At 46.8% G+C, this 27,807-nt stretch overlaps 1 protein-coding gene across 1 annotated transcript; it reads right to left on the bottom strand.

Moving 5' to 3' along the window:
- Window positions 1–755: 755 nt before the first annotated feature.
- LOC120486180 (uncharacterized) lies at window positions 756–27,807 on the bottom strand. Its single transcript, XM_089131875.1, has 64 exons — window positions 27,637–27,807; window positions 27,439–27,551; window positions 27,162–27,268; window positions 26,836–27,012; window positions 26,521–26,729; window positions 26,335–26,432; window positions 26,203–26,231; window positions 26,074–26,095; window positions 25,925–25,952; window positions 25,755–25,839; window positions 25,521–25,664; window positions 25,227–25,435; window positions 25,030–25,133; window positions 24,746–24,864; window positions 24,449–24,616; window positions 24,134–24,333; window positions 23,936–24,048; window positions 23,658–23,764; window positions 22,608–22,784; window positions 22,293–22,501; window positions 22,107–22,204; window positions 21,973–22,001; window positions 21,844–21,865; window positions 21,696–21,723; window positions 21,526–21,610; window positions 21,292–21,435; window positions 20,998–21,206; window positions 20,801–20,904; window positions 17,009–17,127; window positions 16,713–16,880; window positions 16,398–16,597; window positions 12,381–12,493; window positions 12,150–12,256; window positions 11,858–12,028; window positions 11,508–11,713; window positions 9,132–9,232; window positions 8,646–8,764; window positions 8,392–8,547; window positions 8,095–8,309; window positions 7,914–7,999; window positions 7,706–7,833; window positions 7,504–7,629; window positions 7,030–7,223; window positions 6,859–6,950; window positions 6,631–6,761; window positions 6,356–6,480; window positions 6,143–6,263; window positions 5,842–6,054; window positions 5,029–5,199; window positions 4,810–4,947; window positions 4,516–4,565; window positions 4,291–4,423; window positions 4,121–4,203; window positions 3,711–3,837; window positions 3,429–3,619; window positions 3,267–3,357; window positions 3,036–3,171; window positions 2,680–2,861; window positions 2,452–2,609; window positions 2,178–2,309; window positions 1,944–2,077; window positions 1,308–1,402; window positions 978–1,230; window positions 756–887 (listed from the first exon to the last, which is right to left on the bottom strand). Exons 1-64 carry the CDS (start codon window positions 27,801–27,803, stop codon window positions 811–813), a joined length of 8,346 nt encoding a protein of 2,781 aa, XP_088988001.1. The 5' UTR covers window positions 27,804–27,807; the 3' UTR covers window positions 756–810.

The raw sequence follows: 27,807 nt of genomic DNA, 5'->3' as shown, positions 1-27,807 counted from the left end.
GCCATTTGACAACATTGGACGTTTTCCCCCACGTACACCGGCGACGGGTGAGTTAAACTCATTATAATATGCAATCCACTCGCAGCAGTGGGTGTTTATTTCCAAGTCTTCAGTGTGACAAGCCCATAAAAACCGACTGTTTTTCAGGAAGGCTCATAACTTGGGTACAAAATAGCCTAATACTTATTCATTTTGATGTTTTTGAATGCAAAAACCAAGCGAACGTCATAAATTGACCTCAGACAACAATATAATAAAATTTAAAAAGCCAGTTCATAACCCCTTTAATAGTAGTACTCGGGAACAAGCTGGCAGACATGGAGAACACAACAGAGATCGGACACAAACTGAAAGAATTGGTGCGTCTTAAGTCGCAAACAGAAACGGGATAATTACTGTCAGGAACATAGAAACGTAACCACTGAAACGAAGGAGTAGCGGGAAACGAACAAAGGAAAACAGGAACCAATCAAAACACCAAATGAAAGACCAAACAAGCACTGACACGTGAGAGCATGTTCATTTTATTAAAGACAAGAAAATAATGAAGGCACAAGATAATTTGCTATTCTATCAATATATTAATTTAACAAAATGTGATTTCCTTCATAAAGCGTAATTACTTTTATTAGACCAGAAATGTATTTGTTATACAATCATTAACCGTAAATGAAAAACACTTTCAGAACCAATGTGAGCTGATTATAAAATCAATGGAAAGAGATCAGTGATATTAAGATCTAATATAGCGTTCTGATATTACATGACTGATGACTGTATGAGTGTAATGGAGGTTTGCTAATGTTGGGCTCATGTTAGAGTCAGAAACCACACACAGGACGCCATGAACAACACGCCTGGGGCGAGACAGAGCGCTGCTGCAGATCCTGAAACACACACACACACACGAGTCATTAGTGCTCGACAGGCTCATCACGGCTCTGACGTGTCAGCTGATCAGAGTGGGCGTGGCTTACCTTGCACAGTGACAGGCGCTGATTGGCTGAGAGCGGGTTGCGACTGCGTGCCGCTGCTGTTGGTGAGTCCGGAGACCGGAGCGGATGACGTGCTCGGATCGGATCGGCCTCCCCGCAGACCCAGATTCAGCGTGTCTAACTGAGACTGCGGCTGTGAGGAGATCCAGACCTGAACCACAGAGTCGTTCTCAAACACCTTCAGATCCTCCACGGCAGAACCCATCAGAGCCCGCACGTCAGACACACTCAGACTCTGAAACACACACACGGCATACAGTTAGCCTGAGACCGACACAGAGCTGGACCTGTGTGTGTGTGTGTGTGTGTTACCTTTAAAACAGCTGGGCTAAGGCTTCTGAAGGTGCTTATGTCCATAGTGATGTTGTAAGAGGCCAAAGCCCTCACGTCCTCCACCGGAGCTCCACCTGCACACACACACACACACACACAGTCATTAGACATAAATAGTGACTATTTATCACTTTATTAGTCTTTTAAATTCCCCTTCAAATTAATTAAAAAGCACACAGTACACACAAACATACACATTTATACTAATGTTTGAGTATACATTAGTGTAACCACAGGAACTGTGTGTGTGCAGCATGACATCATGACTTTTGCGTAAACATACACGCCACTTTCGAGTCAAGTGGCGTGTTATCTCTACGCATTTTGTGCTAACCGCGTGTATCCGCGTGTATGTCTACGCCATTAACGTTCGCGTCATTCCGCGTGTCTGTACACGCCGTCAAATGTCGAGTCATAAATGCCATTAACCCCAGTGACGGTTAAGTTTAGGGATGGGGTTGAGGTAAGTCATATATTTATATAACGTTAAGTCAATGGCGTTCATAAACACGCTGAAAAGCGATTACGCGTCTTGATAGCACGTCAAGAAAAAGGAAATACGAATTGGCGTGTCATACACGCTACTTCATGAGATCAGTCTGGTGTGTGTGTTACCGAGGTAAGGGCTGATGAGGAGATAGTTGATCCGGCCGCTGGTGTGTTGCGCTCTGAGTGAGGAGTTCGCAGTGACGTACAGAACTGATTTCTGCTCATATGAACACGAGGACAGATCCAGAACGTTTGCATTCCTGTACTCGAGGAGAGAGAGAGAGAGTGTGTGAGACACACAGAGAGAGAGAGGCATGAATGAGCGAGCTGATCTCATGAGTGTGTGAGTGTGTGTCGTACCCCAGGTCTCCTGCTGTGATGCTCTGCAGTGTGGAGACGTTCAGAGAGCACAGGTTCGAACCGATGACGTTCAGCTCGTTAGTGCCAAGAGTGTGACCGGGCACACTCAGATACCGCAGGATCACCTCCACGCTCTACAACACACACACAACTGTTCATGTCCCATGAAACCTCATTGCACAGTGTTTCCACATTTCTTTATATATCATTCCATCGCAACAGGAGCCGGTTGGTCCCAGAATACACTGCATTAAACACACACAGACACAAACACACCTTGTTTCGGTCCCATTGCCCGTTGCTTTTGTCCATCAGAGCGTTTAGCGTGTCGATGCTGTTGACGCTCCACGTCCTGATCTCGTCCACCGTGGCTTGCCGTGAGACAGACGCGAGCAGCTTCAGAACGCTGTCGGTCAGACCGCCGGGAAACACCTGAAACACCATCAGCGTCACACACACTCTCACACAACACACACGCTCACGCGACACACACGCGGCTCACCTGCTTTAGCTTGTTCAGAAGCACTCTCTGGAAGTCGTCGTCGTCCACCTTCTCTGCGACGGCGGCCAAGTTGTCCCGCAGGACTCGGGGGTCCAGGCAGGCGTCGAGCTGAGCCGAGGTGTAGCCGAAGGGGAAGGAGGCGTCAGCGATGATGGCTTCTGTGATGTTCCCTGCGGTGCAGACTGACACACACACACACACACAACCATCAGACCCTGCTGTCATCCAGACACGTCACAATTCAATATTAAATAATCTCTCATACTGGTATAACTACATATAGTGTCTTAAATACAGAATACAAGTTGCAGTATATTTATTTAATGTCACTGTGTGTGTGTGTGTGTGTGTGTTACCTGCGGAGCGTCTGATTCTTGTTTTCACGTCTAATTCAGCGTTGCAGTTCTTAAAGAGTCTCTTTAGTTTCGGCTTCTCCGTGTTTCTCGTCCTCAGGAACGGCATGAACCCCTTCATGTACATCCTCTTCACAGACTGTAACACACACACAGAGAATAAAGCAGCGGTACACACACCTGGAACACAAGAGAGAGTGAGAGAGCAGAGAAGAAGAGAGTGAACGTTCGTACGGCGCTGAACCGCTGCCAGAAGACGTCGGTGAAGTAGAGCGGCAGGAGGTCGAGTCTCTGCAGCGTCTGCTGGTCCCACACCGAAGAGTTCCTGAAACACACGTGTGTTACTCACAGAGTCCTCACTCAACGCTCTCTGCCTCCTGAAGCTCGATCTCTCACCCGTAGGTTGTGTTTCCCGAGAGCAGCAGAGTTTGCACAGCGCTGATCTGAGCGTCGGACAGGTCCCGGCAATTCTTCAGGCGCTCAATGATGGCTGGATCCGAGTTCTGGATGTAGACGGGCTCCAGCGTACACGACAGATTGCCCAGAACCTCCACCTGATCTCTGCTCAGACTCTGGCCAGAGATGCCCTACAACACATACACACACACAAATGATTACTTGAGTCTGGGGTGGATGGACATACTTTTGCGTGTGCGTGCGTGTGTGTGTGTTGCTCACCAGACAGCTTCGAGCGTTGTTGAACAGAGTCGTCTGTTTATCGAGGACGCTGGAAAGAACAGAGAAATCGGCCGTTCCCACAGCGCTGAAATACGACCGGCAGTTTTCCTTCGCCACCTTCTCGTAGCTGACAAACAAAAACACATGAATTAATACAAATAACAAAACAAATGTCTAAATATTCTTAAGTCAAGATGCATTTACTGAAGAAGCAAAATGACTGAAGATCTGAAATCTTGCTCTGTGTGTTGCGGTTTTTTGCAGTCTGTCTGAAAGCACTCTCGTGCTTCTGATTCTGTCGTGATGATTTTCAAATTGCTTTGATGCAAAGCACTTTGAATCCCCATTGAGTATGAAATGTGCTTTAATAAATAACATTGCCTTGCCCAATAAATGTTAGTGTCACTGACCTGTAGTAAAGCAGCATTTCTGAAGGCAAGTCTGAGAAGCTGGACGAGGCCTCTTCTTTCACGTATTTGTGCATGCACATCAGCTGGAAAACAACAAGACGACAGTCACAAACCTGGCAAACACACGCGCGTCAGGCGTGTAATGTCCAGGTCTGAAGCATCATGGGTACCTGACTCTCCTTCAGCTGGACCTTCTGCCGACCCGCCCGGCTCCTGCAGGCTCTGACCAGCTGCTTGACCTTCCCTTCTCCCAGCGTCTGGGCCGAAGTGCAGGTGAAACCCTGGAGCAGCGCCTCGGACAGCCTGCAGAGGGAGACACACACACACACTCTCTCTCAAACGCCTGCTGTGTGGACCACGAGCTGATACTCTCGTCATATTCCTGAGTCACTTACTCCTCGGTGTCCGTACTGACACTGGCCACGGAGCCGAACAGCACCTCAGCCTATGTGCCAACAGAACGAGCAGAAATCAGCACAAACACACAACATAAGGCACATCGTTTACATGTTCAGCTCCATCCGCAAGAAAAGAACTCTTTAATCAGGGATATAAAACTGCTTGAAGCTGAGATTCATGAATATGCAGGCAAAGTTTTTGGAGTGGTTGTGGAAAATTTGTGCCTATGATTGTTTTGTGTTTTAATGCAATTCCCCTCCCCCCCAATCATTTCAGAAGAAGAAGCGCACCTGCTCCTGCGTCCAGCGCTTGTTATTGATCAGGGTTACATTGACAGACTCCTGGGGAACCAGCAACACTCGCGGGATCGAGCCAGCCAACACATCCGGGACGTTCTCAAGGACTTTACTTTCATCGATGGACACGATCTGGGGACAAAAGGACAGAGCGTCTGAGAGCCGCTGCAGATGAAGAGGTGAGCGCTACTGTTACAGGCGTCTGAACGGCACCTTCATGACGTAAACGAGCTGCAGGATGACCGGAGCCGAGAGGATGTTGCTGATGAAAGTGGGATTGCGGGATATGCCCAGGAGCTCCGAGGAAGTAATGCTGGAGATGGTTTCCGACGGAACGCCCTTGACTAGCGTCCCGAGAGAGAGCAGGGAAGAGCCGGTGTCGATCTGAAAAACATCACCAAGGCTTGACTCAGAAACACAACAGTCACTTGTCCTCATCCTTATTTTATTCTATTGTAAAGAAATATTAGACATTGTCAAAGCGATTGTTGACCGTGCTTTCTGATTCTGATCAATAGTAAAGTTTGTGACCAGTCCTAGTTAAAACGCTCCCAGCGGGATTCGATCCGGGTGTCTACGGTGTGGGAGGCGCTAGCAAGACCGCAGATGCTATCGTCAGTCGCTAGCGCCTCGAGGCCAGAAGAGTGAGGTTTACACGCACAGCTCTTACTGGCCTACGTCACACTCACCCCACTAAATCTCACTCCCATCTGGGTCACGGCACCAAAAGTAACCAGTCCTAATCGACCCGCTCTGAGCGGGATTCAAACCGGATCTCTGCCGTGGGACGTGGATGCGCTAACAAGGACGCTAAAGAACACAGCCGCTATCGTCAGTCACTGACGTGCCTCTTGGGGCCAGGGAAGAGAGGTTTACACAGCTCTTACTAGCCTAAACAATCTGTATTGTAAAATGCTATTTAAATGAAGGTGACGTAACCGGCGGGTCGAGTAGGACCGGTTACATGTGAAGTGCTCTCTTTTTTAGGGGCATTTGCCCTACACAACGAGTGTTATTGAGACTCACTGGAAAGTTGGACTCAATGAGAGTTTGTATGACTGCATTAGCTTGGCCCTGGTTCCAGCCGTCAATGGCGCTGAGAGTCGTCAGCGCGCCCTGGATGACATCAGAGGAGGCGGAGCTTATCTGCCCCTCCGTCAGGCTGACGCTCTGACTGCCAAGCAGCTGAATGGTGGAGGAGGAGATGGAGGGGAGATTGGCAGTGAGGGCAGCTGTGATCTGAACAGAGGATGATGGGAAATGTTTCAGTGCTGCAGGTCATAAGCAGTAAATGATCAAAGAATCGGTCGGCCTCTTGATTGATCACCTCGGCGCTTACGGTTCCATTGCAGAAGATGTTGATTCGTTCAATGAGCAACAAACTGTCTGATGATCCCAGAAGCTCATACGCAAATGACGGGATTCCACACAGGATCTTACCTGGCAGCCTACACACACACACACACACACACACACACGTGAATACCCAGTTGCCATGCTTTAATCGTGCTTGACGTACGTGAGTCGCTGCGATACGTACCTGACGGGGTTGAAGGTCGGGTTCTGGTTGTACAGCTGTGTGATGTAGTAGCTCATCACGCTGGACTGGACTGCGGTGCTGTTGAGCAGCTGAAGGTTCTCCGGGTCTTCTAAGAACACGCCGATCTACACAATAACAAGAGCGCTGTCACTGCAAACGCTTCTCTTGAAAGTGCAAACGTGTGTGTGTTAACATGAATCGCTTGTTGTATTCCTCATTTGTAAGGCTCTTCGGATAAAAGCATCTGCTAAATGTAACGTGTGTGTGTGTGTTACCTGGTTAGATGACACAAAGGAGTGGAGGTCAGGCAGAGTGACGTAGCTGATGAAGACGCCAATGTAGCTGACAAGCCAGTTTGTGGAGTTCAGCTGAGGATCTGAAGCGTTATAACACCGCGGAGAGCCACCTGTACACACACACAATTACCATTATAACATACACACACATACTCATATCCACACAACTTTATAGCTATGAAACATATACCAAGCACATAATCGTACCGCTTGTGAGATACACGTTTATGGAGCTGTAAACATCCTCTGGGGTGAAATCCGTTTTGGAGAAGTTGTAGTTGTTTCCAAGAACTGAAACACTAAACACACACACACAGTTAGTATAAAGCGAGAGATCCGTGTGGAGGTATTTGTTGATTCGTAACCCCACAGACGTACAGTTTCCTGAACGGCAGGCAGGCGGCGCTGCTGAGTTGTGCTGGGCCGATGAGCTGTGAGGTGAGCAGCGGCAGGTACTGCACGAGGCGAGACTCGAACCACTGATCCACCTCAGACTGGACCTCCAGCTCCAGAACCCGAGGCCACACGCAGGATAGCACCTGCCGGGCCAGAACCGGCGAGCCCAGCGGCTCCTGCGGGACGCACACACACACACACAACGACTCAGTGTCCCGTGTGATCTCACATTAAGTACACTTAAAATGATCCACACTAGCGCTGCACGGTTAATCGCTTAAACCAATTTGGCTCATCACGGTTATGAAGTGCCGAATGCTGTGATTGTTATGTGCAGCGTGTCAGTGAATATAAGAGGAGCAAATCAACGGAACCACACGAGGATCCACAAACGAATGGTGTAAAAAGTAGGCTATGATTCTCTTCGGAAGACTGAGATCATGTGTGGCGTCCTACCTTCTCCAGATACTGTGCGGTGCGCTCGTACTGGCGGAGCAGATCGCAGAGGCCCGAGCCGTCGCCCAGGGCTAGCGGCGCCTGCAGGAACTCACTCAGCTCCGCGGTGGAGATGGAGCTCAACACCTGCGGGAGGACAGCGGGTCAGCAGGGCAGCGGAGAGAGAGAGAGCGGGCGAGAGAGAGAGAGGACCATACGCTACCTCAGGCCTCCTGCCCACAGGGATCAGAGACTGCAAGCCGTTCACGTCTGGAAACCCGAAATGGAGGAAGGAAGTCTTGAGGAACTGGTAGAAGCTCCCGTTGCCATAGCAGCGAAGCGGATCCGCATCTGCAGGGACAAACATCGAGAGGCTCCGATGATGGACCATAGATGGAGAAATAGATGTGAGTGTGTGTATGTGTGTGTACCTGTGAGTAATTGTTGGATGTTGTAATAGATCTGAAGTTGTGTGTTGTCATCCAGAGCTGTTCTTGAAGAGTCCAGCACACGTACACTGCACCACAAACACACAAACACAGTGAGTGAGTGAACCCTCTGTACACCCCATGAAAACTGTCACTGGAACAGAGCTAAATGTCGGAGTCTTACGCCTCCTGTCTGACGCCACAGCCGCGAGTCCTGACGATGTCGAAGTACCGCGTAACATCGGCCGAGCTCAGAGCCGACAGCAGAGGAGCGAGTCGAGCCGAGAGCCAGACCGACACCTGAGCATCGCTGAGAGACGGAGACGCCAGCCCTGCTCTCCCGAACACCGTCTGAAGAAACGCCTGCTTCACCTCCGCAGAGTAGTTCAGCTCATTCACCTGTCACACACGCCAGGGGACGCGTCAGTGGGGAATTCAGCAATATATCTGCATAGCACAGCACAAAAATAACATTACATACTTGGATGTTGGGAGAAAGAAGATCAAAAAAGTCTGAAAGCTGCGGCGTTTCAACAGCACTCATCACGGTGAACACGTCCTGCGGTCCGCGGAGCCGTGAAGGAGCGGAGCAGAGCTCAGACAGCTGGGGCACAGTCAGCAAGAGTGAGGCTGCCACCTGGTGGAGAGAGAGAGAGAGAGAGAGAGAGACTGGTATTAAAACACAGAGAGAGAGAGAGAAAGAGAGAGATGAACACACAGAGATGAGTATCTCACCCCATTGAAGTCTCGCTTCAAGTTGATCAGTTCAGTAAAGGTGGCAAATATGCGGAACCGGCCGAAGTGTTTTAGCAGCCAGTCAGAGTCACTGCTCATACTCTGCACACAGGACTGACCTGAAACATCACATATTGGATATTAGACACATGAGATGAACACACAAACACTGGGCTTCATGTTTTATGTGGACTTTCCATAGACATAATGTTTTTTTACTGTACAAACTGTATATTCTCAACCCTCACATTAAACCTACTCCAAATCCTACAACTATCTCACACACACACACACACACGCGCGCGCGCAAACACACTAACCAGACCCCTAAATCCTACCCATCACGTTTTCAATAAGAAACACTTAGTCTGACCAAATATTTCCCCATAAAGACAAAAATGGCATTTTGACACTCACACACTCCCATACACACTCTCGCTCACACACTCCCACACACACACACACACACACACACAGAGACAGTACCTTGGCTGGGCTGATGGGACAGATAGTCGCGTGTGAAACGGTACACACTCGTACTCTGAGTCAGTGTGAGGCTGCTGTAAACTTCATCACAGCCTTTCAAGCTACAAACAGAAATACAGGAATGAATGGATGAAATACAGGAGGTCCCACGGCTGTGCTGTGGTCCAGGATGAGGTTCAACATTGATTATAATAATAAATGTAATTTGAGCTGCAGATCAGCATATTAGAATGATTTCCGGAGGATCAGGAATCAGGCCAATCACAGAGATAAATTACAATTTAATAGATATTTAAAAAGAAAAGTGTTCTTTTGAAATTTGAATATTTCTCAATATATTTTATTGAATAATTGCAGCCTTGGTGAGCATAAGAGATGTTTAAAACACTCTGAACCTACATTTGAGCAGTGGACACTTTAAAGAAGCATTACTGCATACTAATCTGAACTTTATTAGATATTATGGTCATTACATAATTAAGAATGACCCGCTTAAAGGTAGTGTAGGTCAGAATTTTATAAAAACTTTTTTCAAAATTTGTTTAAACTTTCTATATATATCAATGCATAATTAAAATCTAAGTACTCTGAAAAAAAAGAGTATAAAAATCGAGTGACTCTAGACCGTTTAATCTGCACTAAACACAGCTCATTATTTCGAACCGGGGACGAAACAACGGATTGGCTTAGGCGACTGTCACTCTCTCGCAACCATGGCAACTGCCCTTTTGCCACACAGGATCTGCCCACTTGCGCGTATCCAGATCGTACCTGTTCGCATGCCCTTGTTTGAGCTTGAAGATGCAAAACTCGACGCAGGTCCTCTTGTCTAAAAAGTGCTCCTTGCCCTGCACTTCGACCACCCCGTCCTCGGCCTCTACTTCCTCGGACCCTCCTCTGCTTCGCCCTCGACCACGGATCTGTCCTCGAGCTGACGATGCGGTACTTGCTTTCTTATACTGTCTATGGGTAACTTGCTTGTCTCGGGAATGTAGTCCTCATCATGCTTTCATCAAGCAAACTCTTACATGCAGTCAGAACACCATATATATGTTATGAATCTTACACGAAATTCATCTTCATCACAGTGTAAATGATGGCAATGGAAAAACGCAGTGTTGTAGTCGAGACCATCTCATTCGAGTCCGAGTCGACACCGAGACCAGAGAGAGTCGAGTCCGAGTCGAGTCCGAGACCAGAGACGGTCGAGTCCGAGTCAAGACCAAGACCAGTAAGGGTTGATTACCTAATTTACTTTTATTTACTTAGAGAAATCCTTTTTTTTTTTTTTTTTTTTACTGAATTTACTTTAGGGTAAAAAGGCCACATAGTAGGTGGTGTTAAAAGTAATTTTATTACAATTTGTCATGCGCAGTTGCGCACTAGAAAATCACCAATCACTGGGCGTGTCAATCAATTTAAAGAAATATTTTATTAACATACATTAATAATCATGAAAAATATTTTGAATTGAACTCGAGTGGACTCAGGAATAATTCCAAGTCCTAAAAAAAAAAATGTTCGAGTACGAGTCAATTCCGAGTCCAAATGGACACGAGTCCATGACAAGACCAAGACCATTAAAATATGGTCTCGAGACCGAGTCCGAGACGAGTCCGAGTCTCGAGTACTACAACACTGGAAAAACGTGTATCATGCAACCTGTTTTTAGCTTTGCCTTATATATAACTAGCTCGTTAGCGAATCAATAAATATATATTGTAAACTTTACCAATATCAATATGCTAGCTCGATAGTGAGTAATAAAATACAACTTATTTGTTTATCATAATGATAGTTAGATTTTTTTATTTACATGTGTTTCTGACATGATGTCACTACATGCACTCCTTCCTCTCCTCTCCGCTCGTCTCAGGTAAATAATGCGTCTTCAGCTCAGCTGTCAGTCGGAGTCGCGCGTTCATGTGATTTGGGGGCGTGGCTTTGGAAGGAGCCCAGAAGGGAGGGGGTGAAGTGAATGGAAATAATGAGCTGTCTTTAAAACAGTCGTGAGAGGTCTACAGACACTCGATTTTAATACTTTCTTTTTCAGAGTACTTAGATTTTAATTATGCATTGATGTATACAGAAAGTTTAAAGAAATTTTGAAAAAAAAAAATTTTTTTAAATTCTGACCTACACTACCTTTAACTAACATGTATCTAGTTAATCAAACAAATGAGTGTCTTGTAACCTGAGGAACACTGTGAAGACTCAATGCTCACTGTTTATTTCTATGCATTGTGTGAGTTTTAGGAAGCAAATGAATAATTTTCCCAAAAGGACAGCTCTAGATCAGGACCTTTACACGGATGACTGGACTAACCCAGGGTCAAAGCTTGACTAAGGACTCAATGTTTCACAGGTAGAGCTCACATTTCTCTGTAAGAATCACAGCTGATGGTCTTCGGGATGACAGAAAGACTATCTGGACCGATACCAGGGAGGAACAGGTGCAAATAAGTCTGGAACCACAGGGCAAATGTCTGCGGGTTGAAGGTTTGAAATCTGGTCGCCAGGTTCATTAAGGTCATGTTCAGGATGACGCTGCTCACAGCACTGTTGATGCTCGATACGTTTCTCTGAAAACAAAACACAATGTCCACAGATCCTCTTGAATGGCACTGCACTGGGCACTGAGTCTGAATCAACATTTATTTAGCAAGAAAACAAAACAAAAAAAATGCACATACAGGTGTGTATCATAGAGTAAAAACGATACACACCTGTGCAGAAGAGCTGATGAGTTTGTTAAAGAAATCATCCAACTGGTTCTGGTCTGGAGAGTTTACAACAGATCCAAACACTTCTTTGACGGCAGACTCGTCCTCCAACAGACCCGGCGTCAAGATCCGCTCTACCTTCTGTTCATCAGTGAGAGAGCCATACACCGCTTCCTGCAACGTGAACATACATAAATGAAGGGTTACTTATATTAGGAAATGAAACTTGGATTCCAGACCAGCACAAAGAACTTGACAGCAAGGAGAGTAGTTTGAACAGAGTTTTGAGTTTTACCTTAGAGATGTTGAATTGTGCCAAGTCAGAATAAGGCACATAGGTGAAGAACTGACCGAGGTTCAGATCCAGCCAGTCAGTGTCATTTTTGATGTCCTGATTGCAGGCTGCAGAATGTAGACAGTACAATTATGTCAAGTGATGACATTAATGTGCGGTATATTAATTCAAGATGCACTTTTATTCAAAGCTACTTAAAAACGTATGTATGTATGATACAAACGGACACACCTGGCTGATTGATCTGGTTCACAGACTGCTTAAGGTACAGCAATAGACTTGCAGCAATTTCCTCTCTTCTTTTGGCTGGCATTTGTGAATAAACTGTACTAAGTCCTTCAACACTGTGAACAACAAGAGATTCACTGACATCATGATTCTCACAATATCTATTTATGTATTTTTAGTGTTTACTTACAATACTGAATATCATTATAATTAAAACAAATAGCAGCCCATTTACACAGCTAAATCGAGAGAAAATCCTCAGCAACACACTTAAAAAAATAATTCAAGACAAATTGTCAGGAACATTTTAATATGGAAACCCAATAGAGAAAAGCAAACAAATAAAAATAGTTTGAAAAAGCTACTTGATAAGACATTATACTTAAAATATTTATATTTATCGAATTAAAATATTATCTACTCTTGGACCAAATTGAGTAGCAAAAGAACACATAAAAGATGTATAAGTATTGAAAGTGTGAGATTTAAACAAAGCTTTCTCGAATAACTCACATCACATGGTAGTTGGTGCAGCTGATGTTAGCTGTGACCGTAACCAGCATTTCCGGGGTGAAACTGGGGAGGATGGGGATGAGCTTCACAGTGAACCACGTAACCCAGACAGAGGCCTCAAATTCCTGGATCTTCGATCTGATGATTATGAAGGTTCGGTTCATCATCACGTCTCTCGCGGCAGGGGTGATATCGGGAGTCTGCAAAAACAGAAAACCAGGACTGTGAACGGCACTGTAAGTACCGTACTTTGGGCTATTCTCCACGGCATCAATGCGATCTCTGTCAGACACTTTGACTTATTGACTTGCCTCGGGAGCTGCGCTCAGTGCCGTCAGAAACTCCTCCACGTTCTGGAAAGCGTCGCCTTCCTCCAGTCGGTCGAACACAGCGCTGATCTGGTTGGTGTTGTTCAGTACTCCAGAGCTCAGTGTGAGTTGAGCTACTTGGGTAGGGGTCAGCAGTGCCAGTGATGCAAGCTAAAGCACACCATGGACACAGATTCAGAAGTTTATGTTTAAAAAAAAGAATAATAATAAAATAACATTTTTTAAATAAATGACACGTCACACGAGCTACTGGAGCAAGCCAGAAAAAGTTACTCACACTGGAGAAATTTCCATTCAGGGACTTCAAATTCTCCAGGTCAGCGTAGCTGGAGAAATTGCCAATGTTCTTCTCAAGCCAGTCAGCACTGCTCGTAGTTTTGGAAAGACAGGCAGGATCTGGATTGAACACAGAGCATTGGGGGAATGGGTTAGGGTTAGGGTTAGGGTTAGCACCACTGAATTGTAAGCAAGCTGAAATAACTGTGACAAGCTGAGACGTTGACGGACACTTAGGGAACTACAGCGCGAGAGATGACAACTCAAGGCAGTGATGGCACTAAAAAGTACCTTTTAGGTCGTCTCTCGACAAGAAGCGCTGGATGAATTGAGTGAAGACGGCCCGTTTCTGCTCCTCCGCCATGAGGGATGCCTGACGACCGAGAGCCTGCACCCTGAATCAGGAAAGATCAGCGAACGTCACGGATTGCCAGACCTAACTCCGCTAAACACCACTTGAGGATTTCCACAGCACTGAGCATACTTACACAACTTGGTAGGTGTCGCAACTGAAGTTCTTGGAGCTAAGGCAGGACAGAAAGTCCCTAGAGACTGCTGACAAAAATGGCCTCAGCCTGTCCTGGAACCAGGCGGCAACGAAGCCGGCATCCGTCAGCTGTGCAGCGCTGAAGTTGTTGACTTTCACCTCTCCTATGGCATCGAGAACAAGGGACTGAGGCTGACCGTTGGGTAGGGTCTGTAAAAATAATGGGGCATGTCAATTCAGAGCTCTGAGGCAGCACTCCATTTTCTCTTCCATAAAAAGCAGGGGCGTCGCCTACCATGTTGGAGAACTTTGACAGAGCATCCTCCAGAACTCCTGCCACTTTCAGGAAGAAAAGCTTCCACGTCTCTGTGCTCGTGCCACTTGGCACCTTGCAAGTCAGCAGCGTGAAGATGTCATCAGAGGACAGAGATGATGCAACCTTGAAAGAGGTGGACAGATTTAAGCAGTCAGATACACAGGACACTTTTCAAAGACAAGCACTCGGGTGCAGAGCTCATGGAGGACTTACCGAAGAGCAGGCATAATCAGAGATGTTGAAGTCGCACAGCCCAGCCGAGGAATTTTCAGACAGACGCTGAGCCTCAAGTTGACCACTGCCAGGCACAAAAGCACGATTCCCATTTACAACACTTTCTGAAGCCTACCTCTGCTTTCAGTAGATACCAAACCAATACTCACCGGTTAACATCTTGACACAGCCTGTTTTCTGTAAAGGAAGAAAAAAAAACAAGATCAGATGGAGAACTTTCACATACTATCTTATGAGTTTATTGCAAAATGACTCGATTCCATCAATCGCAAACTGCCGTTGTGTGTTCTGACTTACCATCTACTAATGTTTCATTGCACTATTGCGAGAGAAGATGAAGCAGAAAGAAAAGAGAAAACAATTATGAACAGCTTCTCTTGGGCTTTAACTCAACTCATTAGCCATCTTAAACAATGAAGTACTTACGAAACCGACGGGGCGAGGAGGCGTACAGTCTGAAGAGAAGCCAAGAAAAAAAGAGATTTCGGGTCAATAGGAGGCCACTGGCATATGGCTTACACACACATGCATTTAGTCAGAATTTCTTTGTCATGCCATACCTTCTCCTTGTGACTGTACAAGTTGGTCTACACTGGACTTGAGCTCCGCTTTAAGTCCAGATGGGAGAACTGCCAAAGCCGTCTCCAGGCCTTTCAATCTAAAGAAACATACAAAATGCAGATCTTTCAGTGCTTGTTTCTCCAGACTGCATACAAACTTAAAACCAAAGGTGCCAGGTTTCTCACATTGCACTGTAAGAGTCACAGGTGAGGTTGGTGGGGATCACCACCAGAACTGAAGGACGGAAGCTGGCCAGCAGGACCACGAGATTGATTTGAAACCACAGCTCGTAGTCACTCGTTTGGAAGAGGGGGAATTTGGGAGCCAGAGCAGTCAAAGTCAGGTTCAGCATTGTGTCTCGGACTTCCACGTTTGTGATGTAGGTGACGTTTTCCTGGAGGAGGGAGGGAAACAGAGCCTTCTTGTTCAAGAGCATCACAATCATGGTCTAGGCCAATTAGGATAATCAGGTTCATCAGATGAAAAAAAAAAAAAACTCACCTCCTTGCTGACTTCCACAAATTTTTCAAAGAATTTCTCAAGCTGATTCTCATCTGGGGATTTTAGGATGCTGCTCAACACCTCCTTCACCACGGTCACATTTTCAAGAGCACCGGTGGACGGATCCAACAGCAGCTCGGCTTTCTGATCAGGTGACAGGGTTTCCAGAGCTGCCACCTGAGGTGAGCATAACACCAAGGAAATAGCAGGAAGGACTGTCAGCGCTCTGCTTTCTGCCCAACACTTAAGCACTAGTACAAGTGCCAATCAAATTCTCTATTAAAGCTGTATGACAACAGAAACATAAGAGAAGGTTGGTATTTTACCCCGCTGACGTTCAACTCCTTAAGGTCCGAGTAATTGGCCAGTGTGGTGAATGGGCCCAAGTTGGCCTTAAGCCAATCAGCATCGCTGGCAATGTTCTGTCTGCAACCTGTTTTTAAAGATAGGGGTGGAGGAAGATCAGTCTGCATTCCTGCACTGTTATGAAGTTGACACACACAACTACGGTGAGCTGTCAGCTGGGGGGGAAAAAAATCCCACTGCAACGCACTCTATTCTGGCAATAGAGGGATGCCGCAGAAGCGTGCTTTGGAAAGGCCTACCTGGAAGGCTAAATTGGGTGGCAAATTTCTTCAGGTGCTCCACCAGAACTTTGGTTATCTCCTGCGTCCTGATGAGTGTCATTTCGTGGAACACAGATCCTAGTCCTTTAACTCTGCAACAGAGAGCCACAGAGGGTCATTATGTGGATGCATTGGTGCAGATCTACAAACTTCCTTTCTCCAAATTCATGCACTCACATCACATGGTAGTTGGTGCAGCTGATGTTAGCTGTGACCGTAACCAGCATTTCCGGGGTGAAACTGGGGAGGATGGGGATGAGCTTCACAGTGAACCACGTAACCCAGACAGAGGCCTCAAATTCCTGGATCTTCGATCTGATGATTATGAAGGTTCGGTTCATCATCACGTCTCTCGCGGCAGGGGTGATATCGGGAGTCTGCAAAAACAGAAAACCAGGACTGTGAACGGCACTGTAAGAGAGTACCGTACTTTGGGCTATTCTCCACGGCATCAATGCGATCTCTGTCAGACACTTTGACTTATTGACTTGCCTCGGGAGCTGCGCTCAGTGCCGTCAGAAACTCCTCCACGTTCTGGAAAGCGTCGCCTTCCTCCAGTCGGTCGAACACAGCGCTGATCTGGTTGGTGTTGTTCAGTACTCCAGAGCTCAGTGTGAGTTGAGCTACTTGGGTAGGGGTCAGCAGTGCCAGTGATGCAAGCTAAAGCACACCATGGACACAGATTCAGAAGTTTATGTTTAAAAAAAAGAATAATAATAAAATAAACATTTTTTAAATAAATGACACGTCACACGAGCTACTGGAGCAAGCCAGAAAAAGTTACTCACACTGGAGAAATTTCCATTCAGGGACTTCAAATCCTCCAGGTCAGCGTAGCTGGAGAAATTGCCAATGTTCTTCTCAAGCCAGTCAGCACTGCTCGTAGTTTTGGAAAGACAGGCAGGATCTGGATTGAACACAGAGCATTGGGGGAATGGGTTAGGGTTAGGGTTAGGGTTAGCACCACTGAATTGTAAGCAAGCTGAAATAACTGTGACAAGCTGAGACGTTGACGGACGCTTAGGGAACTACAGCGCGAGAGATGACAACTCAAGGCAGTGATGGCACTAAAAAGTACCTTTTAGGTCGTCTCTCGACAAGAAGCGCTGGATGAATTGAGTGAAGACGGCCCGTTTCTGCTCCTCCGCCATGAGGGATGCCTGACGACCGAGAGCCTGCACCCTGAATCAGGAAAGATCAGCGAACGTCACGGATTGCCAGACCTAACTCCGCTAAACACCGCTTGAGGATTTCCACAGCACTGAGCATACTTACACAACTTGGTAGGTGTCGCAACTGAAGTTCTTGGAGCTAAGGCAGGACAGAAAGTCCCTAGAGACTGCTGACAAAAATGGCCTCAGCCTGTCCTGGAACCAGGCGGCAACGAAGCCGGCATCCGTCAGCTGTGCAGCGCTGAAGTTGTTGACTTTCACCTCTCCTATGGCATCGAGAACATGGGACTGAGGCTGACCGTTGGGTAGGGTCTGTAAAAATAATGGGGCATGTCAATTCAGAGCTCTGAGGCAGCACTCCATTTTCTCTTCCATAAAAAGCAGGGGCGTCGCCTACCATGTTGGAGAACTTTGACAGAGCATCCTCCAGAACTCCTGCCACTTTCAGGAAGAAAAGCTTCCACGTCTCTGTGCTCGTGCCACTTGGCACCTTGCAAGTCAGCAGCGTGAAGATGTCATCAGAGGACAGAGATGATGCAACCTTGAAAGAGGTGGACAGATTTAAGCAGTCAGATACACAGGACACTTTTCAAAGACAAGCACTCGGGTGCAGAGCTCATGGAGGACTTACCGAAGAGCAGGCATAATCAGAGATGTTGAAGTCGCACAGCCCAGCCGAGGAATTTTCAGACAGACGCTGAGCCTCAAGTTGACCACTGCCAGGCACAAAAGCACGATTCCCATTTACAACACTTTCTGAAGCCTACCTCTGCTTTCAGTAGATACCAAACAAATACTCACCGGTTAACATCTTGACACAGCCTGTTTTCTGTAAAGGAAGAAAAAAAAAACAAGATCAGATGGAGAACTTTCACATACTATCTTATGAGTTTATTGCAAAATGACTCGATTCCATCAATCGCAAACTGCCGTTGTGTGTTCTGACTTACCATCTACTAATGTTTCATTGCACTATTGCGAGAGAAGATGAAGCAGAAAGAAAAGAGAAAACAATTATGAACAGCTTCTCTTGGGCTTTAACTCAACTCATTAGCCATCTTAAACAATGAAGTACTTACGAAACCGACGGGGCGAGGAGGCGTACAGTCTGAAGAGAAGCCAAGAAAAAGAGATTTCGGGTCAATAGGAGGCCACTGGCATATGGCTTACACACACATGCATTTTGTCAGAATTTCTTTGTCATGCCATACCTTCTCCTTGTGACTGTACAAGTTGGTCTACACTGGACTTGAGCTCCGCTTTAAGTCCAGATGGGAGAACTGCCAAAGCCGTCTCCAGGCCTTTCAATCTAAAGAAACATACAAAATGCAGATCTTTCAGTGCTTGTTTCTCCAGACTGCATAGAAACTTAAAACCAAAGGTGCCAGGTTTCTCACATTGCACTGTAAGAGTCACAGGTGAGGTTGGTGGGGATCACCACCAGAACTGAAGGACGGAAGCTGGCCAGCAGGACCACGAGATTGATTTGAAACCACAGCTCGTAGTCACTCGTTTGGAAGAGGGGGAATTTGGGAGCCAGAGCAGTCAAAGTCAGGTTCAGCATTGTGTCTCGGACTTCCACGTTTGTGATGTAGGTGACGTTTTCCTGGAGGAGGGAGGGAAACAGAGCCTTCTTGTTCAAGAGCATCACAATCATGGTCTAGGCCAATTAGGATAATCAGGTTCATCAGATGAAAAAAAAAAAACTCACCTCCTTGCTGACATCCACAAATTTTTCAAAGAATTTCTCAAGCTGATTCTCATCTGGGGATTTTAGGATGCTGCTCAACACCTCCTTCACCACGGTCACATTTTCAAGAGCACCGGTGGACGGATCCAACAGCAGCTCGGCTTTCTGATCAGGTGACAGGGTTTCCAGAGCTGCCACCTGAGGTGAGCATAACACCAAGGAAATAGCAGGAAGGACTGTCAGCGCTCTGCTTTCTGCCCAACACTTAAGCACTAGTACAAGTGCCAATCAAATTCTCTATTAAAGCTGTATGACAACAGAAACATAAGAGAAGGTTGGTATTTTACCCCGCTGACGTTCAACTCCTTAAGGTCCGAGTAATTGGCCAGTGTGGTGAATGGGCCCAAGTTGGCCTTAAGCCAATCAGCATCGCTGGCAATGTTCTGTCTGCAACCTGTTTTTAAAGATAGGGGTGGAGGAAGATCAGTCTGCATTCCTGCACTGTTATGAAGTTGACACACACAACTACGGTGAGCTGTCAGCTGGGGGGAAAAAAATCCCACTGCAACGCACTCTATTCTGGCAATAGAGGGATGCCGCAGAAGCGTGCTTTGGAAAGGCCTACCTGGAAGGCTAAATTGGGTGGCAAATTTCTTCAGGTGCTCCACCAGAACTTTGGTTATCTCCTGCGTCCTGATGAGTGTCATTTCGTGGAACACAGATCCTAGTCCTTTAACTCTGCAACAGAGAGCCACAGAGGGTCATTATGTGGATGCATTGGTGCAGATCTACAAACTTCCTTTCTCCAAATTCATGCACTCACATCACATGGTAGTTGGTGCAGCTGATGTTAGCTGTGACCGTAACCAGCATTTCCGGGGTGAAACTGGGGAGGATGGGGATGAGCTTCACAGTGAACCACGTAACCCAGACAGAGGCCTCAAATTCCTGGATCTTCGATCTGATGATTATGAAGGTTCGGTTCATCATCACGTCTCTCGCGGCAGGGGTGATATCGGGAGTCTGCAAAAACAGAAAACCAGGACTGTGAACGGCACTGTAAGAGAGTACCGTACTTTGGGCTATTCTCCACGGCATCAATGCGATCTCTGTCAGACACTTTGACTTATTGACTTGCCTCGGGAGCTGCGCTCAGTGCCGTCAGAAACTCCTCCACGTTCTGGAAAGCGTCGCCTTCCTCCAGTCGGTCGAACACAGCGCTGATCTGGTTGGTGTTGTTCAGTACTCCAGAGCTCAGTGTGAGTTGAGCTACTTGGGTAGGGGTCAGCAGTGCCAGTGATGCAAGCTAAAGCACACCATGGACACAGATTCAGAAGTTTATGTTTAAAAAAAAGAATAATAATAAAATAAACATTTTTTAAATAAATGACACGTCACACGAGCTACTGGAGCAAGCCAGAAAAAGTTACTCACACTGGAGAAATTTCCATTCAGGGACTTCAAATTCTCCAGGTCAGCGTAGCTGGAGAAATTGCCAATGTTCTTCTCAAGCCAGTCAGCACTGCTCGTAGTTTTGGAAAGACAGGCAGGATCTGGATTGAACACAGAGCATTGGGGGAATGGGTTAGGGTTAGGGTTAGCACCACTGAATTATAAGCAAGCTGAAATAACTGTGACAAGCTGAGACGTTGACGGACGCTTAGGGAACTACAGCGCGAGAGATGACAACTCAAGGCAGTGATGGCACTAAAAAGTACCTTTTAGGTCGTCTCTCGACAAGAAGCGCTGGATGAATTGAGTGAAGACGGCCCGTTTCTGCTCCTCCGCCATGAGGGATGCCTGACGACCGAGAGCCTGCACCCTGAATCAGGAAAGATCAGCGAACGTCACGGATTGCCAGACCTAACTCCGCTAAACACCGCTTGAGGATTTCCACAGCACTGAGCATACTTACACAACTTGGTAGGTGTCGCAACTGAAGTTCTTGGAGCTAAGGCAGGACAGAAAGTCCCTAGAGACTGCTGACAAAAATGGCCTCAGCCTGTCCTGGAACCAGGCGGCAACGAAGCCGGCATCCGTCAGCTGTGCAGCGCTGAAGTTGTTGACTTTCACCTCTCCTATGGCATCGAGAACATGGGACTGAGGCTGACCATTGGGTAGGGTCTGTAAAAATAATGGGGCATGTCAATTCAGAGCTCTGAGGCAGCACTCCATTTTCTCTTCCATAAAAAGCAGGGGCGTCGCCTACCATGTTGGAGAACTTTGACAGAGCATCCTCCAGAACTCCTGCCACTTTCAGGAAGAAAAGCTTCCACGTCTCTGTGCTCGTGCCACTTGGCACCTTGCAAGTCAGCAGCGTGAAGATGTCATCAGAGGACAGAGATGATGCAACCTTGAAAGAGGTGGACAGATTTAAGCAGTCAGATACACAGGACACTTTTCAAAGACAAGCACTCGGGTGCAGAGCTCATGGAGGACTTACCGAAGAGCAGGCATAATCAGAGATGTTGAAGTCGCACAGCCCAGCCGAGGAATTTTCAGACAGACGCTGAGCCTCAAGTTGACCACTGCCAGGCACAAAAGCATGATTCCCATTTACAACACTTTCTGAAGCCTACCTCTGCTTTCAGTAGATACCAAACCAATACTCACCGGTTAACATCTTGACACAGCCTGTTTTCTGTAAAGGAAGAAAAAAAAACAAGATCAGATGGAGAACTTTCACATACTATCTTATGAGTTTATTGCAAAATGACTCGATTCCATCAATCGCAAACTGCCGTTGTGTGTTCTGACTTACCATCTACTAATGTTTCATTGCACTATTGCGAGAGAAGATGAAGCAGAAAGAAAAGAGAAAACAATTATGAACAGCTTCTCTTGGGCTTTAACTCAACTCATTAGCCATCTTAAACAATGAAGTACTTACGAAACCGACGGGGCGAGGAGGCGTACAGTCTGAAGAGAAGCCAAGAAAAAAAGAGATTTCGGGTCAATAGGAGGCCACTGGCATATGGCTTACACACACATGCATTTTGTCAGAATTTCTTTGTCATGCCATACCTTCTCCTTGTGACTGTACAAGTTGGTCTACACTGGACTTGAGCTCCGCTTTAAGTCCAGATGGGAGAACTGCCAAAGCCGTCTCCAGGCCTTTCAATCTAAAGAAACATACAAAATGCAGATCTTTCAGTGCTTGTTTCTCCAGACTGCATACAAACTTAAAACCAAAGGTGCCAGGTTTCTCACATTGCACTGTAAGAGTCACAGGTGAGGTTGGTGGGGATCACCACCAGAACTGAAGGACGGAAGCTGGCCAGCAGGACCACGAGATTGATTTGAAACCACAGCTCGTAGTCACTCGTTTGGAAGAGGGGGAATTTGGGAGCCAGAGCAGTCAAAGTCAGGTTCAGCATTGTGTCTCGGACTTCCACGTTTGTGATGTAGGTGACGTTTTCCTGGAGGAGGGAGGGAAACAGAGCCTTCTTGTTCAAGAGCATCACAATCATGGTCTAGGCCAATTAGGATAATCAGGTTCATCAGATGAAAAAAAAAAAAACTCACCTCCTTGCTGACTTCCACAAATTTTTCAAAGAATTTCTCAAGCTGATTCTCATCTGGGGATTTTAGGATGCTGCTCAACACCTCCTTCACCACGGTCACATTTTCAAGAGCACCGGTGGACGGATCCAACAGCAGCTCGGCTTTCTGATCAGGTGACAGGGTTTCCAGAGCTGCCACCTGAGGTGAGCATAACACCAAGGAAATAGCAGGAAGGACTGTCAGCGCTCTGCTTTCTGCCCAACACTTAGGGCCAATCCCAATTCTACCCCTTACCCCTTCACTTTCCCCTTCCCCTCCGTTTTGCGCGTCCACGTGAAGGGGTAGGGCTGTCCCAATTCTCTTTTGGTTGGAGGGGGAGGGCTAGGGTGAAGGGCCAGATAGCCCTTCAAACGAAGATTTTTCGGGAGCACACTTCAAACGAAGGGGTATGAGAAGTGTCACTGCTAACCCAGGCTGGCTGCCCAAGCGACAAAGGAGACCCATAAATTTAAGTATTTGTGGCTTTAATAAGTATTATAACGACAAATAATGATTTGCTTTATGTTACATTCAATATTGTGTTCATATTTACGGTCAGTTTCTTCACAGAAACGTTTGTAAAAAAAAAAAAAAAAATCGCTAAAATTACTGTAGTTTGCTAACGATAGTCCCGCAACATATTTTCGTCGTCTCCGTTGTTTCCTGCGAACTTCACAAGATGCAAGAAAATAGCTGTAACCCACGCGACTGAGATAACAGCAGCTGTCGACGGGATCTTGGAAGTTGTGATAAACATCGGCGCATCTCCTGTGACGTAGGCGCTAGCGACGACTTATAATGACGTTTAACGGAGGCGTAGTGGTGTCCCATTTCTTAGGGGAATATTTTCACCCCTACGCATTGCCACTCTGTTTCAAGGGTCAAGGGGAAGGCGAAGGGGTAGGGCTAGGGGAAGGGGAAGGGGTAAGGGGTAGAATTGGGATTGGCCCTTAAGCACTAGTACAAGTGCCAATCAAATTCTCTATTAAAGCTGTATGACAACAGAAACATAAGAGAAGGTTGGTATTTTACCCCGCTGACGTTCAACTCCTTAAGGTCCGAGTAATTGGCCAGTGTGGTGAATGGGCCCAAGTTGGCCTTAAGCCAATCAGCATCGCTGGCAATGTTCTGTCTGCAACCTGTTTTTAAAGATAGGGGTGGAGGAAGATCAGTCTGCATTCCTGCACTGTTATGAAGTTGACACACACAACTACGGTGAGCTGTCAGCTGGGGGGGAAAAAATCCCACTGCAACGCACTCTATTCTGGCAATAGAGGGATGCCGCAGAAGCGTGCTTTGGAAAGGCCTACCTGGAAGGCTAAATTGGGTGGCAAATTTCTTCAGGTGCTCCACCAGAACTTTGGTTATCTCCTGCGTCCTGATGAGTGTCATTTCGTGGAACACAGATCCTAGTCCTTTAACTCTGCAACAGAGAGCCACAGAGGGTCATTATGTGGATGCATTGGTGCAGATCTACAAACTTCCTTTCTCCAAATTCATGCACTCACATCACATGGTAGTTGGTGCAGCTGATGTTAGCTGTGACCGTAACCAGCATTTCCGGGGTGAAACTGGGGAGGATGGGGATGAGCTTCACAGTGAACCACGTAACCCAGACAGAGGCCTCAAATTCCTGGATCTTCGATCTGATGATTATGAAGGTTCGGTTCATCATCACGTCTCTCGCGGCAGGGGTGATATCGGGAGTCTGCAAAAACAGTAAACCAGGACTGTGAACGGCACTGTAAGAGAGTACCGTACTTTGGGCTATTCTCCACGGCATCAATGCGATCTCTGTCAGACACTTTGACTTATTGACTTGCCTCGGGAGCTGCGCTCAGTGCCGTCAGAAACTCCTCCACGTTCTGGAAAGCGTCGCCTTCCTCCAGTCGGTCGAACACAGCGCTGATCTGGTTGGTGTTGTTCAGTACTCCAGAGCTCAGTGTGAGTTGAGCTACTTGGGTAGGGGTCAGCAGTGCCAGTGATGCAAGCTAAAGCACACCATGGACACAGATTCAGAAGTTTATGTTTAAAAAAAAGAATAATAATAAAATAAACATTTTTTAAATAAATGACACGTCACACGAGCTACTGGAGCAAGCCAGAAAAAAGTTACTCACACTGGAGAAATTTCCATTCAGGGACTTCAAATCCTCCAGGTCAGCGTAGCCGGAGAAATTGCCAATGTTCTTCTCAAGCCAGTCAGCACTGCTCGTAGTTTTGGAAAGACAGGCAGGATCTGGATTGAACACAGAGCATTGGGGGAATGGGTTAGGGTTAGGGTTAGCACCACTGAATTATAAGCAAGCTGAAATAACTGTGACAAGCTGAGACGTTGACGGACGCTTAGGGAACTACAGCGCGAGAGATGACAACTCAAGGCAGTGATGGCACTAAAAAGTACCTTTTAGGTCGTCTCTCGACAAGAAGCGCTGGATGAATTGAGTGAAGACGGCCCGTTTCTGCTCCTCCGCCATGAGGGATGCCTGACGACCGAGAGCCTGCACCCTGAATCAGGAAAGATCAGCGAACGTCACGGATTGCCAGACCTAACTCCGCTAAACACCGCTTGAGGATTTCCACAGCACTGAGCATACTTACACAACTTGGTAGGTGTCGCAACTGAAGTTCTTGGAGCTAAGGCAGGACAGAAAGTCCCTAGAGACTGCTGACAAAAATGGCCTCAGCCTGTCCTGGAACCAGGCGGCAACGAAGCCGGCATCCGTCAGCTGTGCAGCGCTGAAGTTGTTGACTTTCACCTCTCCTATGGCATCGAGAACATGGGACTGAGGCTGACCGTTGGGTAGGGTCTGTAAAAATAATGGGGCATGTCAATTCAGAGCTCTGAGGCAGCACTCCATTTTCTCTTCCATAAAAAGCAGGGGCGTCGCCTACCATGTTGGAGAACTTTGACAGAGCATCCTCCAGAACTCCTGCCACTTTCAGGAAGAAAAGCTTCCACGTCTCTGTGCTCGTGCCACTTGGCACCTTGCAAGTCAGCAGCGTGAAGATGTCATCAGAGGACAGAGATGATGCAACCTTGAAAGAGGTGGACAGATTTAAGCAGTCAGATACACAGGACACTTTTCAAAGACAAGCACTCGGGTGCAGAGCTCATGGAGGACTTACCGAAGAGCAGGCATAATCAGAGATGTTGAAGTCGCACAGCCCAGCCGAGGAATTTTCAGACAGACGCTGAGCCTCAAGTTGACCACTGCCAGGCACAAAAGCACGATTCCCATTTACAACACTTTCTGAAGCCTACCTCTGCTTTCAGTAGATACCAAACAAATACTCACCGGTTAACATCTTGACACAGCCTGTTTTCTGTAAAGGAAGAAAAAAAAAACAAGATCAGATGGAGAACTTTCACATACTATCTTATGAGTTTATTGCAAAATGACTCGATTCCATCAATCGCAAACTGCCGTTGTGTGTTCTGACTTACCATCTACTAATGTTTCATTGCACTATTGCGAGAGAAGATGAAGCAGAAAGAAAAGAGAAAACAATTATGAACAGCTTCTCTTGGGCTTTAACTCAACTCATTAGCCATCTTAAACAATGAAGTACTTACGAAACCGACGGGGCGAGGAGGCGTACAGTCTGAAGAGAAGCCAAGAAAAAGAGATTTCGGGTCAATAGGAGGCCACTGGCATATGGCTTACACACACATGCATTTTGTCAGAATTTCTTTGTCATGCCATACCTTCTCCTTGTGACTGTACAAGTTGGTCTACACTGGACTTGAGCTCCGCTTTAAGTCCAGATGGGAGAACTGCCAAAGCCGTCTCCAGGCCTTTCAATCTAAAGAAACATACAAAATGCAGATCTTTCAGTGCTTGTTTCTCCAGACTGCATAGAAACTTAAAACCAAAGGTGCCAGGTTTCTCACATTGCACTGTAAGAGTCACAGGTGAGGTTGGTGGGGATCACCACCAGAACTGAAGGACGGAAGCTGGCCAGCAGGACCACGAGATTGATTTGAAACCACAGCTCGTAGTCACTCGTTTGGAAGAGGGGGAATTTGGGAGCCAGAGCAGTCAAAGTCAGGTTCAGCATTGTGTCTCGGACTTCCACGTTTGTGATGTAGGTGACGTTTTCCTGGAGGAGGGAGGGAAACAGAGCCTTCTTGTTCAAGAGCATCACAATCATGGTCTAGGCCAATTAGGATAATCAGGTTCATCAGATGAAAAAAAAAAAAACTCACCTCCTTGCTGACTTCCACAAATTTTTCAAAGAATTTCTCAAGCTGATTCTCATCTGGGGATTTTAGGATGCTGCTCAACACCTCCTTCACCACGGTCACATTTTCAAGAGCACCGGTGGACGGATCCAACAGCAGCTCGGCTTTCTGATCAGGTGACAGGGTTTCCAGAGCTGCCACCTGAGGTGAGCATAACACCAAGGAAATAGCAGGAAGGACTGTCAGCGCTCTGCTTTCTGCCCAACACTTAAGCACTAGTACAAGTGCCAATCAAATTCTCTATTAAAGCTGTATGACAACAGAAACATAAGAGAAGGTTGGTATTTTACCCCGCTGACGTTCAACTCCTTAAGGTCCGAGTAATTGGCCAGTGTGGTGAATGGGCCCAAGTTGGCCTTAAGCCAATCAGCATCGCTGGCAATGTTCTGTCTGCAACCTGTTTTTAAAGATAGGGGTGGAGGAAGATCAGTCTGCATTCCTGCACTGTTATGAAGTTGACACACAACTACGGTGAGCTGTCAGCTGGGGGGGAAAAAAATCCCACTGCAACGCACTCTATTCTGGCAATAGAGGGATGCCGCAGAAGCGTGCTTTGGAAAGGCCTACCTGGAAGGCTAAATTGGGTGGCAAATTTCTTCAGGTGCTCCACCAGAACTTTGGTTATCTCCTGCGTCCTGATGAGTGTCATTTCGTGGAACACAGATCCTAGTCCTTTAACTCTGCAACAGAGAGCCACAGAGGGTCATTATGTGGATGCATTGGTGCAGATCTACAAACTTCCTTTCTCCAAATTCATGCACTCACATCACATGGTAGTTGGTGCAGCTGATGTTAGCTGTGACCGTAACCAGCATTTCCGGGGTGAAACTGGGGAGGATGGGGATGAGCTTCACAGTGAACCACGTAACCCAGACAGAGGCCTCAAATTCCTGGATCTTCGATCTGATGATTATGAAGGTTCGGTTCATCATCACG

This window comes from Pimephales promelas, chromosome 6 (genome assembly GCF_988280905.1).
Source record: "Pimephales promelas chromosome 6, fPimPro1.hap1.1, whole genome shotgun sequence".
Lineage (NCBI taxonomy): Eukaryota > Metazoa > Chordata > Actinopteri > Cypriniformes > Leuciscidae > Pimephales > Pimephales promelas.
The sequence above is the reverse complement of the archived record's forward strand: the minus strand, read 5'-3'. Positions and strand labels throughout refer to the sequence as shown.

Bases quoted from the DNA above. Each gene is read 5' to 3' on its own strand.
- LOC120486180 (XM_089131875.1), bottom strand. From the start codon at position 27,803: ATGATGAACCGAACCTTCATAATCATCAGATCGAAGATCCAGGAATTT. The intron at 26,730-26,835 runs GTGAGTTTTTTT...TCCCTCCTCCAG, and splicing joins TTGTGGAAGTCAGCAAGGAG to GAAAACGTCACCTACATCAC. The intron at 22,205-22,292 runs GTGAGAAACCTG...ATGTTTCTTTAG, and splicing joins TGTGACTCTTACAGTGCAAT to ATTGAAAGGCCTGGAGACGG.